Genomic DNA, 16,781 nt, shown 5'->3' on the forward strand with positions numbered 1-16,781 from the left:
ACAACTGTAGGCGTCTATTTCCCTCCACTCAGAAATCCCCTTGGAAGAACTGTGCTCAATCTGAATTTCCAACATCTCTTTACATGCTTCCAGCCTGACAGTCTGATAGTTGTCCTTAGCTTACCTACTCTATTTTTTCTGGTCTCACTTGGATATGCCTATTCCAGCCACTGCTCCTCACAGCATCACCACCTGCTGTTCCTATCTCCTCACACTACTAGGCTTATCATTCTGGATTCTCACTACTGCCCTACCAAATCCCAGCGCCAACCCTGTCATGCAGGCTTTAACTCATCCTGCCTTGTTCCAATGCTACATTTTTTACTCATCATGGTTCTGAATCCCCCAAACTGACCTTGTCCCAGGGTCTTGACTCTGAAAACTTCTGTTATTTATTCTTACCGCCTGCCTTCCCACCTGCAGTGTCATCCAGTTCTGCTCCGTAACCTCGTTTTCCCTCAACAGCTCATGCAGAAATTACCTTTCCTCCCACTTTATTTCCGTACATCATCCTACAAGCTAGGAAAAGCCTTATGTCTTCCCACCTCTAATTCCTACTCTACCCACTCAGCCTCAGCAAATCCCTTGGGCTCTTCAAGAAGCCATATAAACCCCACTGTTTCCTACATGTTCCTATTCCTATACTGTTCTGCATTTCCCATGTATGGGACACAGCAGCTGATCAGTTCTGCCTATATCATGGAATCATAGAATGGACCTACCTATGTTATGCTCGCAGTCCCTAACTCAAACTTCTTGTTTCATGTGTTTTTCCAGTACTTGTGTATAAAGATTACAGGCTCCACATTTCTCCAATTGATGTATATCTGGCTAGAGGGAAACTCTTCAAACTGACCTTATCCCTGACCCCAGCTTGACATGTAGAGTTTGTCACATTTTGCTTTTAAACATTGCCAGATTTGGATTTGATCTCAGAGACCACAAAAGAGAGCAATTTCAGGCTTCTCTTGACAAATAGCTCTAGGAGAGGAAATATGTGAAGCTGTGACAGGAGAATGAGAGAAAGATCCCCAAGAAGTAAAAAAAAACCAAACCACCAAAAAAGCCCACCAAAATTCCAAGTCAGAATGAGAACAGCCAGTGTCTGTGAAAGTTACGCTGCAGCAAGCTCTGAAGAGCCAAGATGAGGCTGCCAGGAATCAGCTGGGGGTCTCCTGCCAGGAAATTACACTCTAGACTGAGCAACATCTCCCTCTCTCAGGTGAATCCGACAGGGAGTCACAACAGCTCAAAAGCTCTGAAAAGACTTAAGATTGAGCAGCTCTCTTTTTTCTCTCTCCCCCAAGCACTGCTGTTCCGGGTCAACAGAGCCAAGGGCAACTGACACAGAAGACATTGTTCTCAAGGCAAGATGACAGCAGGAGGAGGAAATAGGATGCGAGAAGCAGAGAGATGATGTTCCCTTAGGCTAAGAGAGAGGTTGCAGGGGCCAATATGGCCCTTCAAGAGCTCCTGCTCAGACTCCACCTCTTCTGCAGAAAGTCCTAGAAGCCCCTTAGCCCCAGCTTCCATGGAATATCATCTGCAAGATGGAAAAATTACTTGCCAAGAATGAGCAGGGGTGGATGTTCTCCATCAATAAAAAAGTGGATATGAGATAGGAAAAGACGGACTGAGAAGGCATGTGGAGAGAGGGGTCTCATCATGCGGGTGTCAAGAACAGGAACGGCTTCCTTCTACTAGCGGATAATCTGCTATCCCACTGTTGGCTTTATACAGGCAAATGAGATGAAAACTACAAGCAGTTGCCACCTAAACATCGTAGATACAGCAATTGTTAAAAGCGGAGCACAGTCCTGAAAGTGGTATGGACCCCCATGGATCTGCGTAAGCACCAGCGGAAAGCAGTTGCTGCCTACAGCAGAGAAATGCAATGTTTTCCCTGCTGTCAGCACCTGCGTCAGGCTCCTGGTTCCTCTTGAGACATAGCTCTTAATTGGGATAGATTGTGCGTTTGCTGCTGTAGCCCAGCCCAGCTCCCAGTTTAATTGCTAGTTTATGACTTAGCCTGTTTTGTGCTTTCCACGCTGCTTCTTTCCCCACTTAATCTAATAGAATTATAGAAAGTATTGCAGGGAGGACCTCAGGAGGCCACACAGTTTATCCTTCTGCCCCAAGGCAGTATTTCATTTTCAACAACATCATGTGTCTTTTGCTATCAGGTCAGATCGGTCCAAGATGTATAGCGGGTAAAGAAATGAAGCTTACCCAGGGGAGTCAATTGGCATAAAAGACTAAATCCAGCCCTTTAAGTCACTGAAGCTATATCAGAAATAACCCCGGTCCAAATGGTGTCATTTATCAGATCAGCTTTCTGAAAGACGTCCTTTCTTAAGTCTCCAAAACGAACAAATCTCTAGAAGAAACTGTTCTGACAGACCCATTTCAGTATATTTAATGCTTTATTATGAACAGCAGTGACCACTCCATTGTTGAGACTGAAGAGATCTTATCACAGTATGATCAGCTTTGAAACTCCTATTAACTCCCACAGTAGAACCCGATCTTTCTGGAATTTTACATCCTGCATTTCACTCCACAGTAGAACACGTCTGGCAAGACAAAACAAAACCATTAAAGCATCTTTAATATGACAACTTTACACAAACGAATTTCCAGCAAAACTTCACAGTGTCAGTCAGCTTCTTACGGTTCTTTCTTCCAAGACAATTTGACTAAAAATTCCACTTTTGTTTTCTTTTGCCTATTAATCTCTTTAAGAAGAAATGTCTTGTAGTCTTGGGAATAGTTCATGCAGAAATTAGAAGGATAAAGAAACCCCCCACAACTAAACCCAAACCAGCCGGTGATGTATGAAGCTAAGTAAATGAAGGCACAATTTTACCAGGGATTCTGTGTAGCAGAACCGTGAGGACCAAAGGAAAGGTAAGGAGGGGCTCCAAGGGGGAAAGAATATTTTTGTCTAATCAAACATGCAAGCAGGAGAAAGAAGGACTGTCTGTCTCTTTAAAAACAGATAAAGGCCTGTTTGTTTCTTCCCCTTTCTTCTGAAATTTCAGTTCTGGTTGAGCAGGGTCTCTTCTGGGTTGCAAACACCCATGCTGAGCACCTGCAGCACCACACAGCTGGACAAAGTACGGGAGCTGTAAGAAGACAACAAGCTTCCTGGTCAGCAGACAGGCTTTCTGCATTCCTCCCACTGTTCTCCATGGTGTCTGTAATTCAGAGTGATGTTAAAGCTATAAGCACCAAACACATATCCTCACCCTACAGATGTGACTGCAACAGTTACTGAGCACAGTAAGAGAAACTTGATAATGGCTTCAGATTCTTACTCACCCTGCTTATCCAGCTCACTTACTCACTAAACTCCTTTGCACAGACACTAAACTGTTTTCCATGGCCTTCTCATCTCTGGCTCCCATGTCTTCTACCCGCTCTTCACTACTAGGGTCTACAACCAAGGTCACAAATAAGCTAGAAAAATAGCAACAAGCATCACCTGCATCATGCTGGTATTATATAGCACATTAGCCAGGAAGGACAATATATTATGCTTTTAAAATGTGTTTGGAAGGGCTGGGATGGCTATTGTCAAACATACCATTTGGAAGGATGTTAAATTTTGTTTATATCAGTGTCTGAAAGAAGCCTGTAAAAACTAAGCTGGGCAACATGCTTTAGTCACAACCTCTTTTCTAATTCTAGTCATGGCCTGTGGAAAGAGGGGAAAGGGCAGTGGGTGAATCCCTACTGGTAGCTAATTAGATAATACATTTCCTCTATGAGGCAATATATCTTTCCCTGCATGGGACACATTTTTCTTCACTAACCTCTCAAAAGCAGCTTCCCTATAAATCACAAATCACCACTGCAAGCATTCCCTTAACGAGATGCTCCAGCTTTTGCATTCATTTATAAAACAGCATCCACCAATCTTCATCTTACTGGTGCATTTTAGAATATTTAAAGTTATGGGAGGTCCTCCTGATGCAGAGAGATTGAACTCCTTAGTTACAGATTGCACAGGATTCATTTTATCACCCATTCCCAAGGCATTCACTCCCTCCATATACCACGTCGCAGGTGGCATGCACACCTGTCCTGCTATTTTCAATACGAAGAAATATCTATCTTGCTTTGTAATCACATCATCAATAGATCCAGAGGCAAATGAGCTACCAAATCAAAACAAACTTTCTTTAGCTCTTTAACTAGATCAGCATAGCATCTAAAACAACTCTTATTCTTAATAGTTGGAAGAACTTGTACCTGCAGGCGACACTCAGCCCATGTAAATCAACAGACAACCCCCAGGACTAACAAGGCAACCCATAGCCACTAAGTCTAATCTGAATCAAAACCAAGTGACTCCTCCCATGGAGGACTCCTTCCTTCTCTGGAGGAAGCAAGAGCTTTTCTAGCTGGTTCTGTCTTTTTTTTTTGAGTTGGCTTCTAGCAAAACACCCTATTCATTTTCTTTTCTTCTCGGCCGAGCTCTTACTTAACCTCTTTAGCTGGTATTCATGCTCCCCAGCTAATTCCCAGCATCCACACATTGTTGCCAGTAAAATGAGCCCAGCTGCTTCTCCAGATTCTTGAAGTGCTTCATAAACTCTGCTACAACATCTGCAGCCATATTTCTTACATTCAATACAAGGTACTTTTCCTAGCACTGAGCATAAAAACGGTTATAAAAGGCATGTATAAAAGTCACAGATTCCTGAAAAGCCTGCCTCTAAAAATCACGCAGTGCTTAGTCCCCACAAAATTCAGCTTCCTCTGCCCAAGAGAAGTTAATGCAATCTGCGAGAAGAGAAAGGGTACAGTTTTGGACTTCTCATTGTTAGGCTCAGTTACAAGGCAGCACCTTACCATGGATGCTTTCACATCCTGCGTTAGCAAATAGACTCTTACACATTGCAACACCAGTACTCCATACAAAAGGGAAGCTCTTTCTAGGCTCTTACTCTTTCTGATAGGACTTTGGCTGAGTCACAGTAACGTAGCCAGGCTGTCTTTCATTTCCTGAGTCCTGTTTCCACTAGCAACATCAGAATCGTGATCTTTAACCCAAAATTCAAGGACAAGCAGGGAAAGGTGAACAACAAAGAGGACTCTGATTCTAGTAAGAGACTGAGAACTGAATCTAATGAGAATATGGTATTGCAAAGTTCATCTGACAGAAAGAAAAATGAAAAGAAACCACAAAGATGACAAAGACACAAAGAAGAGAAGATAACTTGTTTAAAATTATGGACTCATCTTTAGAATGAAAGAGGTATTCTTGCTATCTGACCTCATTTTACAGATAAGCCAATTTGGATGTGACTGTAGGAAGTCCTGCTCGCTTCAGAAGAGGTAGTTTCTTGAGGAAATCTTGTGGCCTGGGACCAGTAGAGGGCAGTGCTTTACCAAGTGTCAACCCTACAGTTGCCAGACAGTTCCTATCAGGCAGTGAAAGTGAGCATCGTTGAAGGAAAGAACCAGATTGTAGGAGTTAGAAGCACGTATTAGTCATCCGCATTTAGGTCCTACAACTGATAAGAGTAACGCTGTTAAAACTCCTAGAAACACATGTAAATCCAGCTGGGTCCCCACACATCTCGGTCTTCATGTGTTGATTTTAGGGCACTGGTGCCCTACTGAAAATAGTTTTCAAGTGGCAGGGTCAAATCAGTCCTGCCCTGCAATGTATGTGTCAAGGTTGGGTTGCTTCAGTTGAAAAACATCCCGTCAGCTTCCTTTCTCCTTCTCCAAACCTCTAAATCCTTGCTTGTAGCAGCAGGAAGTCTGTTCAGACTAGAGACAAGATCAAAGCAAAAAGCTGGCAATTTGCATTCTGCCCTCCCCTTTTACTCCCCGCCTCCTCCAACCTAGCAGACTTTCAGTGAGCAAAGAACCAAGTTAGAGGACATGAAAGAAATGCTGAGGTAGCAACTTCTGAAGAGTGTCTTTCCCCCTGCTTATTTCAAGTTTATTTCAAATTACCAGAAGATGACCACAAAGAAGCAAATAGCTCATCTTTTTTCTTCTCTCTGTATTCCATCCTGCTGGATTCTGGGCACTAGAAGAAGCTTAGAGGATACACAGTCATATGACAGTCACACCCCCTCAAACTAGTGAGTGAAAGGTTTCCACTTTCTCTTTATACAGTTGGTGGAATGACTTTGCCAGGATGTGGAAAGGGGCCTCAAAATTTTTCATCTCCTTCTGTAAAGAAATGAGAGAGTTGTGAATGCAAGATGGAATAAGCATTTGACTGTTTCTGCTCTAATTGCTTCACGGAAGACAGATTAAAACTGAGGATGAGTTAGATGACAAATAAGATGAAGACAGCTCCCAGTTATCTTCCTTTACCCAAACAAGAAGATAACTTTATAAGCACCTACTTCCACAAAGGGTGAAAGGAGCAGCTACTTACCACTGACATCTCACAGTACTCCAGGCCATGTTCCTCAGCCCACTCCTGTGCTTGTTTCTGCTCTACAACTCGACGGCCAACCAGGTCTGTTTTATTACCCACTAAGACACCTAAAGAAAAAAAAAAAGGAAAAACAAAGCAAAAATGATGACTTAGCAATAAATGATGGAATGTTTGTACAAGTGGCTGAAAAAGTTGGAGGCATAAAGAACAGTCTACAACTACATAGAAAAGGTTCAAAAAAGGAAACATATTCCTGCCTTATCTGCTTTGTGATAAAAGGAAAGTGAAGGAAGCCATGTCTGCCCCTGGCTTAAAATAAATGCTCTATGCCTCATCTCAATGGGACCAACTGTTGTCATACAAGAGGGAAGCAGATAACAAGAAGGTCATCCACTTCTTACCTGGGATGTGCACTCCAGCTGCTTGAGCCCTCAGCTTCTCCAACCACTTGGCACAGTTGTTGAAAGATTGCTCATTAGTGACATCATACACAAGGCACAGGACATTGGGTTGCTCCCACTGCACAGCAAGAAAGGAACATTGTCAGCTCTAATGAAACTGATGTGGTAACAACCAGTCTGTAAACACAGCAAACACAGATGCTAAGACAAAAATAAAAAGCTTAACATACAGGAATCCTATGCCCTGGCTGAGGTTTCACATTTTAGTTGAGCTGACTAAATGGACAGCTGGCAGTGGGGGAGACAGTCTTTCTCTCTCTCCCCATTCCTGTCTGCATGGTCCTGTTCTTTTACTTGTATCAGCTCTGGCACTCGTCTGATCCCTGGGGAAGCCGATTCCTTCATGCTGAATCAGCACAAAATTAATCCTAGAGAAAAAAGTAGAAATGTTTTCTTCCAGTTTGAGAAGCTGAGTCAGTTTCTAGAGGGGTCCCTTGCAAACCAGACTTAATACAAGGGCAAAAGTGGAATCTCCTGTTGTAAAGCAATGAACCATTCGGTCAACTTAGCCATTGTATGAAACATGATCTATCTCTCAAAATGAGATAATACAATGGAGAACTGTACAGGTAAGGATAAAAATGCATGAAGGAGAAAAAAAAGAAACAAACCAAGGGCACTATTATGCTCAATGACAAGAATGAGCCCTGTTGGATCAAACACACCACTGGAATACAATCTCCCCCACTGTCTGAGCAGCATTGAAATAGATGTCTTTCTAAGAAACAAACAAACAAAACTTTAACCAAGAATGCACAGAAATTCTCAGTCATTCTGTTTTCTTACAAAAGAAACAGGGACGTTTAACTATCTGCGTTACTTCCTCCTTAAAGTATTTCTTCTAGTACTTTTAAAAGTTTTAGAGAGGTTGAGCAGGATGCATTAGCAACTGAGGTAATTGCTCCCATTTACACTAAAGACAAAGTTTGCTACATCTGTCAGACTGAGGAGTTCAGATCTTCAAAGCAAAAGTGCTTCTTCGGAAGAAGAGGACTGTTACATAAGACTTACCAGTTTCTCCAGCATTTCAGAAAATAGATCATTTCCTGCAGAGTCAAAAATGAAGAATTCCTGAAAGCGGAAAGAGAAAGAAAGCTCTTGCCAGGAAAAATGCAGAGTAGGGAAAGATTTTGAAAGTAAATACTGGAACTTGTAACTCCTGCCTTTTGTTCAGTACAGCAGTGTTGTGTCCCTAAGGGACAAGTTCCCCACATTGAGAATACTCCAGGTCAGTATGAGAAAGTAAATAGCTATTTTTTCATGTATAACTAACAAAAGGGTTACTTCCAAGGCCACAGGTCTGGTTTCCATCTTTACTGGAAACAGAATATGCAGAGTGATACAGTAACCTGTACTATTTACACAAAGTAAACCTGACTGGCCTAAGGGACAGAGAGAATCCTAGCAAAGCTGGCAATGGCTTTGGTTTAAGATGTCATGTTGGATACAAGTATGTCAAACTTACATTTTTAAGATTAAACTAACCCTGGAGTGTCAGCAATTGTACATGATCAGCCTCATTTCCTTAATGCAACTTAATGGCCTCATGAACATGCAGAGCAATCTTCCACCAGAATGAGACTGATGCAAGGTTTGAGCTCTGGATGTCTCTTTCTGACCCAATTTATGTCACATAAAAACTCACCACCCTATCACTTGTCTCTGGAACTGATACAGCCTTCACCAACAGTTCTACGCCCGTTGTCTGTCAAGAAAAATCAGGAAAACAAGGATCAGAAGAGTTTTTAAGAGCCTATTCGACTGCATATCAACTATGCACTGGATTGAGGCAATTCTTGTGAATCATTACAAAACCATCAAACATAGACTGCTGGTAACTCCTCATAGCTCTGGTAACATACTCCCACCTACATGTCAAAGTCACGTAGATTTGCTCTGATAGGAGGAAAAAGATGGAGAAGAACCATCGTCCAGAGGTTTGCTGGTATACAACTGAGGGTACTTGCTGAAATCTGCAGGGCTACGCTCACTCTCACATTGCTGCTCTAAAGCACGCCTTCGGACGTTTTGCACCAACCATGTGATCAGCTAACATATGGACTGAGGTTATTTGTGCCTCTTCCACCTTTCATCTCATTCTGCTTTGTAGCTTGTTTGTTTGTTCTATTTCTATCCTTAACTTCTGGTTTCCATCCTTATTTCAATGAATAAACACATTTTAGGTTTTTTTCCTCCGCACTCATATTTTCCTTTTTTTACTTATATTTACTTTTATTTTTATCCTGCTTCTGATTAGTCATCACCATTGATTCTCACACTGAAAGACTGCAAACTGTATCCTCTTCATCTGGGAACAGTTTCTGTAGATTATAATTATCTTGGGGCTACGCAGCACATCTTCATGTTTGCATAGCGATAAGCGCACTGTCCACATGCACATTTAATAGTTAGAATTAAAAGCTTTCTCCTTCAGCAATGCTTTTTCACAGAGCACTCCCTAAAGGGGGAAGCTCTCTAACACCACAAAAGCTTGTGAAAACATTGGCTCAGCAGGAAAACTGTAAAATTACTCTGCATCGAGTTTCAAAATCAGCACCTGCAGAATGTAAGGACTTACAAAATAGTAACTGGTTTCTCTTCAGAATCTAAGGTGTGAGAGAAAGAAAACCTTCTGAGATCTCCCCTTGAATGTCTCAAAGTCATATTATATATTTTGTTGTGGACCTTCTTAGTTTTCTTATGCAACTTAGCAAAATGCTGGATAGCAGTTTGAGCCTGTTGTATGCTTACCAGCGTGTAGTTCTTCTGAAAAGGAGCCCCATCATTGCGGAACATTTGGGTTAAAGCACTCTTTCCCACGGCTGGATCTCCTGTAAAACCAATAATGTAAAAGGTTTTTTGCATCACCTTAAAGAATCTTCTTCTCCCTCAGTTCTGTCACTATCATATGCCTTAAGAGCTTGGATGCTTTAACTCTGAATACAGGCAAGACAACTGTCACAAAATCATAAAAACGGTAATACCCACATAAGGAAATTTAATATCACTGTTACGAATACTGGTTCTGACATCAGATTGCTGCTCTATGAATGACAGCAAAGGCCCTCCAAATCAGGGTGGAAATATTGCTTTTTCTAAAATTCATGCCTACATTGTAGCCTTGAATCAAGAATTAAAATTTACAAGATATGCAGTCATGGAGAGAAAAACACAATGTGATAAGGGAGACTGGGCTGCCCAAGAAGCTACTTCCTCTCCTCAGATCACCCATTCCCCAGATTCAATCCCTTGTTAAATACTGAGTTTAGGGATGAGACAGGTCATTTATACACTACAAAGCTGCTTAAGCTGGTAACATTCCTCGACAAACTCTTCTTGCTGACCCTGCTAAGAGAGCAACTCTTGCTGACTCAATGCTGCTGGTGGCTCATTAGTTGCAATCCTGGGCATAACAGAAGCAAATGTCACTTGGCTGAAAAGAAAGAGCCTGCTGATTCATCCCTAGATGGAAAGAAAACCAAGGGGCTTTAGTTTCTGCTTTTCTAGAGCCAAGGCTTTCCGGTATGGCTTGTACAATACTTCAGGCAAACCTGGCAGCTGTCTGCTTTGATCTGCTGTTACAAAACTTCGTAAGATCCGGAGCAATAGCAGAGAAATGCAGAATTCACACATGTCCGTATCACGCCTTTAAAAAATATCATAATCCTTGCAAAAAAAAAGATTTAACATTTCCAAAGGGCTTATCCTCTCTTCACGTACTGTCTCGGTGGCCTGGATAGTTCAAAGGACAGGAACCTTAAAGGAACACTTATGGCAGCCAAGCCTGGGATCCAGGTCTTTTACAGTACGTTGTTAATTAATAAACCCAGAAAGGAGTATACCTTGACCCTACTACAGCTTCCTAGATGGTGTTTTGAAACAAATTGGTAAAGCTATCTGCTCATGTAACATTATAGAGGAGTAAGGGTGTTTTGGATAGTGACAACTGTTCCTAGATGCATTAACCAAATGTAGTTCTTGTTTAAACATTTCCAGCATGCTTGCTTCCTTTTGAGCTGAGCTGGGCTCATAATATTTAGACAGGAAAATATGGTAAGTGAGCTTGTTTGTTCCCTGATCGGTTCAAGCCTGTGTTGAAGACAACACTCTGTTCTGAGTGGAAGCTATTTTGTATTTCAATAGATAATTAGCTCTGTCTCTGTACAATGAGATAGAGAAGCACACATTGCTCCAAACTGCGCAGGCATCATCCAGTGCCTTAACTAATATGTTGCCTTTCTTCAGTTTGGCAGGCCCAGTTGTTCTCTCCTTTTCCTATTCTTTGCCATCCTCTTAGCCCACTACATCACTACACTTTCTCAAATTAAGTTCCTCTGCCCTTTCATTTAGCTTGGTCTCACCTGCCAGTACTGTATCCCACAATATTTATTCCATCCATATTTCTATTATTCTGCCAGAATCTGTAGTGTGTCTCTAAAATGTCTGCTACTGCCAAATATCCCTCTACAATGAAAACCTTTTCGTAGTGTATCCACAGTAAGCTCAAACAACAATATCTTTACTGTGTGTCTGTAAATTACCCTTGAGATAACACAGGAATCACTTTCTATTGTCGAGTTAATAGTCCCTCTTTTGCTAATAAAAGCCCTTTTCCCCTGTCGATCTCTTTGACCTTGGTGCAGCTCACAATACTGTGAGCCACTCTATTCTCCATAATCATTTTGTTAAGGTACACAAAAGTTCCCCATTCCATCTCTGATATTTTTGGTCCTACCTACGTAATTGGATTTTCTTGTTCCCTTCAGTTTGTTGTCGTTACCCATCTCGTATGTCTCTTTCACTATATTGGTCTCTTCCGCCAGAGAAGTTGGTTTTGCCTGGTCCTATTATTTTTAATACTATGTGGATATTATTGTAGCACTTAGGAGAACTACATGATATTGAACAGGATCTTCATGTTATTTATGTTGTGAACAGAAGTGAAAAGGCAACTCCAGGCTGAGTTAGGATTAAGCACGTAACTAGGTCATCCAATGAAAACCCCTGTGAATTTACAATGTCCACGGAATTGGCCTTTGGTAACATTAAACATCAAAACTTGAAGGACTTCAGCAAAGGCTACATATTAGGACCTGGAAACTTCCAAATCAGAAACTGTGTAAATTTCAACTGTGTAAATTTCCTGCAGTATTAACAGTCATCTGTACTTACTTTCAGCACCTCCACAATCCATCCTGATTAAATAGACCAATGTCTTCACCTCACTTTTTTTCAGGTTAACCTCCAGTTTGCATAGAGAAAAAGATGCCTCTTTGAAGTGCACACACTTCATCCTTCCACTTTTTGCTAAGTCTCCACCCTTCCATCACACTCTCAGAATCATCCCAGTTTTTGGCATGACTTTTTCCTCCAACACAAAGGCAGCTTCCCATATGAGGCAGGATTCACTTGTCCACCATGCTCCCTTCACACTTTCCCCATCCTCAGACCAGCTTTCCACACTGTGGAAATACTACTTCCTCTTATCTTTCATCTTTTCTTTTGTTCTTATCCTATCCTTGTATTTCACTTGGTGAGACTATGCCTCACACCCTTCTTGAACTACAGCTCTTAATAATCATAGAATCATAGAATATGATTCTAGAGATCATTCAGCCCAAATCCCCCGCTAAAGCAGGTTCACCTCAATCAGGTCACCCAGGAACATGGCCAGGCGGGTTTGGAAACCTCCAGAGCAGGAGATTTCAAAACCTTCCCTGGCCAATCTGTGTCAGTGCTCCCTCATCCTCACAGGAAAGAAGTTTTCCTTGTGTTTAAGTGGAACTTTTTATATTCCAGTTCATGTCCATTACCCCTTGATTCTCTGCATGTCGTAAGAGGGAGAGTCTGCAGTGTTAGGGAACAACAACCATGGTTTTCCACACTTGCTGTCCTGAGAAAGCTTAGGTCTCCATTTCTCTCCTTGTCACCTATTTCCCCATCTCTTCTTTGTCGGAGTGATCCCTCGACGAGGGGCTGGGAGAACCCACCACTACTCGCCCAAGGCTCCCCCTCTCTGAGGGGGCCTGGGAGCCTCGCCCCACCCCTCGGAGCCCACCTTAGGCCTCTACAACCAGCGGGGCGGATGGGACAAAACGGGCCCGACTCACCTGCCAGGAGGCACTTAGCAGCGAGCTTCACCATCGCCCCAGCCCGGGGAAAGCGGCGGCGGGTGACGAGGGCAGCCGCTGCCACCACCGCGCTCTGCCGCGGCCCTAGCAACAGCGCGGCCCTAGCAACCAGGCGCCCCGCCTCCTTGGGGGGGGTGACTGCCCGCCCAGTTTTTGGTTGGCTGTGAGCTCCGCCCATCAATGCTATCCGGAGCTGCTATTGGCTAACTTGTCTCTTCCCGCCCACGAAGCACTCTGTCAATCAAACCCTCCCCTCCGAGCAGCTGAGGCGGGGCCTCGCGCTCAGCCGGTGGCGCCGTGGTAGTTATGGGACAATGGAGTAGTTTCTGCCCAGCAACTAAGTACGTTGTCAGGAGTGTTCTGTCATTGGGTAGAGCACAAGGGACCGTACCATGGTGCCGAAATTAACGCACTTGAGAACAGGGCAGAAAATAACGAAGTTACGGGCAAAAAGCTATTTAATGGGGGCGCGGCAGCACCAAGGAAGGAAAAGACAAGCGAGAGTGAGGGAGAGAAGCCGCCATTTCCCGCCCGTGATGCCAATGAGCGCAGATGGGAGCGGCCTCCCTCACAAGCCGGGCTGCGTGCTTCGTGAGCATGCGCGGGAGCCCCTGCTCAGCTGCCCGTCCTGCCGCTCGGCTCCCCTCTGGAGTCATTCGTTCCTCCGTTCCGACATGCAGGGGCTGGGCCGCCCGGCTGTGGGGCGGGTAGTGTGAGGCTCGTACAAAGAGAGGGCGGAGGAGGGCTGTGCCACGGGAGTCCTGTGGGTCACTTTACCTCAGGGCGTTAGAGCCGCAGTCAAATCGGAGAGGGAGTCAGGAGCACAGGGGCATCCCGCATTGTCCTTTACTGCGGCGACAAATAAGTCGGCCACGAATCTCCAGGCTTGCAGAGCATCGGTTGGGTCAGCGTGTTTAAAGCCGGTTGGTATGGCTTGTATGTCCGCTGTGGAAGTTGAGCAACATTCCTTCTCAACCTGGGTCAACGTGTGATCTGTTATCCCTTCACAGAATCTCAAACTTGAAAGGGACCTGGAAGGATCAAGTCTAACCCTAGTTCACACTGTTTTCTAGCATTTGACTAAGTTACTCCTCTCCTGGAGAGAGTTCTCTTTGTGCTCACTGGTGTCTTAGCTGCTTTCTTCTTAGTACCATGGAATTCTCTTCACTTTTTCTCCCCTTTTGTTATTTTTGTAATTTTTCACATTGCAGTGTGTTAGTTCCTTGAACTTTCATTTTTCTTCATTTTCAAATCTTTTTACTAACATCTCCCTTGCCTGTTTTGATGCCTTAATCTTTAAATTGATAATCAGTCTTCCTTAAGCAGTCCAAATTAAACTTCATGGATTTGGGTTAGAATTGAAAAGCCTGAGTGTGAAGCTTCCTGTTTTTTCTCCTCCTTCCAATTTCTTTGAAAGATCTTGTACTGCTAGCAAGCATGTCATTAATAACGATACTTTTTGAGGACATAAACTTTGTATGGCTACACTTTAGGTGCTTTACTGTGGAGCATAAAATCTGCTAAACATGAAAGGCAGCGAGTAAGCTTGGTAAGAAGACAACAATCAATAATGCATCTGTGTTTGGGTTAGAAGATTGGATGTTCCAAAGGTTAGAGTTGATTGAAAATAAATTTTTCCAAGTTTTATTTTAAGCTTAAGATAGTACCTCCTTAGAAGGCAGGTGTTTTGGTCTTTTCTAGTATGAATGACCTCTTTTACATGTTTGGAACATATCTGTCACACATCTTGCCAGGAAAGAAAATAATATAAAAATAGTAAGTACCTATAGCAAAAGAAGAAATCTCTTATATGCACATAACCACCTCCCATTGTTTCTGTGCTAAAAATATAAAAGGAACTTCTCTAAGCTGAATGGGCAGAGACTTTGTCTGTAGTGAAGTAGAGTGATGGATTCACTACCGGGGTTTCCCTTAAAATGGGAAAGAAAAATCCCAGGTCTCGTTATTGCTTTTACTGTTTTCTATTTCACCGAATCCTCCATCACAGAATACAGATGTGTGGCTATTGATGTTCTCCATCACCTATGTCTAAATAGCTTATCTCCTTTTTAATCTTTTATGCCTTCCTCTCCATCCTCCAAGAAATTCACATGTCCCTGTGTTGTTCCCTTTTTGCAGTCTTTGCATTATCCTTTCTTTTCTGTTTGTAATATTGTCCCAGTTTACTGACAGGTCTGTATGCGAAGCCTTTGAGGCTCCATTATGATGTACTTGAGATTTATTGATCGTGGCTGTAATGTAGTAGTATCCATCAGCGTTTACTGATGTTGCAAACAGCTCTACCGTTTTACACCAGGATCAGTGTAATAGAAGGCACAGATTATTTTGGAGGTGAGATTTTCATTGCTGTTAAAAAATTCTGCTTGGAATCTGTCTATTTCCTTCCTGATTGCTGCGCTCTTATTATTGCCCTGGTTCTTTATCCCATTTCTTTATTTCTCACTTACCACCACATAGAGCTCTTAATGGACTCATATCCTCTCTCTTTCTGCTGTTGTTTCTTGCCTCACATTTCTTTTCCCCGATTCTCAATCTTTTCCTCTGCCTGACTTCTCACATGGAAAAGTTGTTCCCTTACCAGCATTGACAGTGATAGATTAAGGACGGAATTACTTATCTACACCTTTTAATCCAAGCAGAATCGTAGTCTGCTGTTAGCAATCCACAGGGGTTGCTGCTGAATAAATTGGAATGCTGGTAGCTGTGTTCACTGAAGCTTCTCTCCTCTTGAGTACCTGAGAAAGAGAGGGGATGATAAACCCAGTGGATTTAAAAAAAAAAAAACCAAACCCAAACCAACAAAGGATGATGTCCTTAACCTAGAGGAGTGTTTGAGGTTAAATCCTATATTTCCCAGCTAAGGAGAAGCAGAGCCCTCTTTTTATTCACGCATGTAATTTCTTCCTCAAATAAAGCAAGATTCCTGTGAGTGGGAAGTGCCTCTTCTCTAATGTGAGGAGAGTAAGTTGTCCTGGCAGCCACAAGACCCCGAGATTTGAAGTTGCATTCCTTTAGGCAGTGGTTGCAAACCAGCAGATAAACCGCACGTGTTGTGTCTGTGTGCGGCTCGCGTTTCCTCGGGCTACAGAAGGCAGCGCTGGGGGAACCGCAGCTCCCGTAGGAGCGGCAAGGAATTGCAGAAGCAAGGTAAGGCTTTACAATGAGCATTAAACCGAGGTCACACAGCCTTTTAGATTGATGCAGGGCTGGTGCTTCAGACTCTGTCAAGCACTGCACAGGTCACTTAGTTGTCACAACATACACCTGTTAAAAAATGTTGGGTTTTTTTCTTTTTTTTTGGTGAGGCAGAATTCACTGATACTCCTAGGACTTGCTTTTGTAGTTGTTCATGTATAGCTGCAAACATTCTGGGTATATTGGAACTGAGCAGGTTTCAACCTGTAGCTTGATGGTGCTAATAAAAGCTACTGAAGAGGTAACGTAGCTTTCCTTGGATTTAGTAATGCTTCTCAGAAGGGCAGTAATGTTGAGGTAAAGAATTAGCAGATCTTTCTGTCTTAAATTCAAAGTGTTTGGTCAGCCCTTTTGAAAAATCTTGTGTTACTAAAAGGGAACATTGTGACAACATCAGAAATATCTTGCAGATATTCAGAGTTCATGCAGCTTTTTGTATAGGTCCTTACAGAATCGATGGTGAGGATTTCCTGATATGTCTGGAAAGCTTCGAAAGCTGCAAGAAGGATGTGTAAATGTTACTGTAAATTTCTGGTCTTTACACTTTCCCCAAGCAGTCAAATA

The 16,781-nt window shown here is 42.8% G+C and overlaps 1 protein-coding gene across 2 annotated transcripts; it reads right to left on the reverse strand.

Annotated features, from left to right (window-relative positions):
- Window positions 1–2,475: 2,475 nt before the first annotated feature.
- IFT27 (intraflagellar transport 27) lies at window positions 2,476–13,074 on the reverse strand. 2 transcript variants are annotated; one of them, XM_061988930.1, is made up of 7 exons: window positions 12,981–13,074; window positions 9,622–9,701; window positions 8,516–8,575; window positions 7,882–7,941; window positions 6,811–6,928; window positions 6,407–6,516; window positions 2,476–2,573 (listed from the first exon to the last, which is right to left on the reverse strand). In XM_061988930.1, exons 1-7 carry the CDS (start codon window positions 13,012–13,014, stop codon window positions 2,553–2,555), a joined length of 483 nt encoding a protein of 160 aa, XP_061844914.1. In that variant the 5' UTR covers window positions 13,015–13,074; the 3' UTR covers window positions 2,476–2,552. The 2 variants fall into 2 exon arrangements, with proteins under 2 accessions (XP_061844914.1, XP_061844913.1); XM_061988929.1 differs by lacking the exon at window positions 2,476–2,573 and adding an exon at window positions 3,810–6,195.
- Window positions 13,075–16,781: the final 3,707 nt, after the last annotated feature.

Source organism: Colius striatus, chromosome 1, assembly GCF_028858725.1.
Source record: "Colius striatus isolate bColStr4 chromosome 1, bColStr4.1.hap1, whole genome shotgun sequence".
Classification (NCBI taxonomy): Eukaryota; Metazoa; Chordata; class Aves; order Coliiformes; family Coliidae; genus Colius; species Colius striatus.

Excerpts from the sequence above, each read along its gene's own strand:
- IFT27 (XM_061988929.1), bottom strand. The coding sequence starts at position 13,014 with ATGGTGAAGCTCGCTGCTAAGTGCCTCCTGGCAG. Across the intron at positions 9,702-12,980 it reads TGCTAAGTGCCTCCTGGCAG|GAGATCCAGCCGTGGGAAAG; the intron begins GTGAGTCGGGCC and ends TTGGTTTTACAG. Across the intron at positions 6,196-6,406 it reads AGTACTGTGAGATGTCAGTG|AAGGAGATGAAAAATTTTGA; the intron begins GTAAGTAGCTGC and ends ATTTCTTTACAG.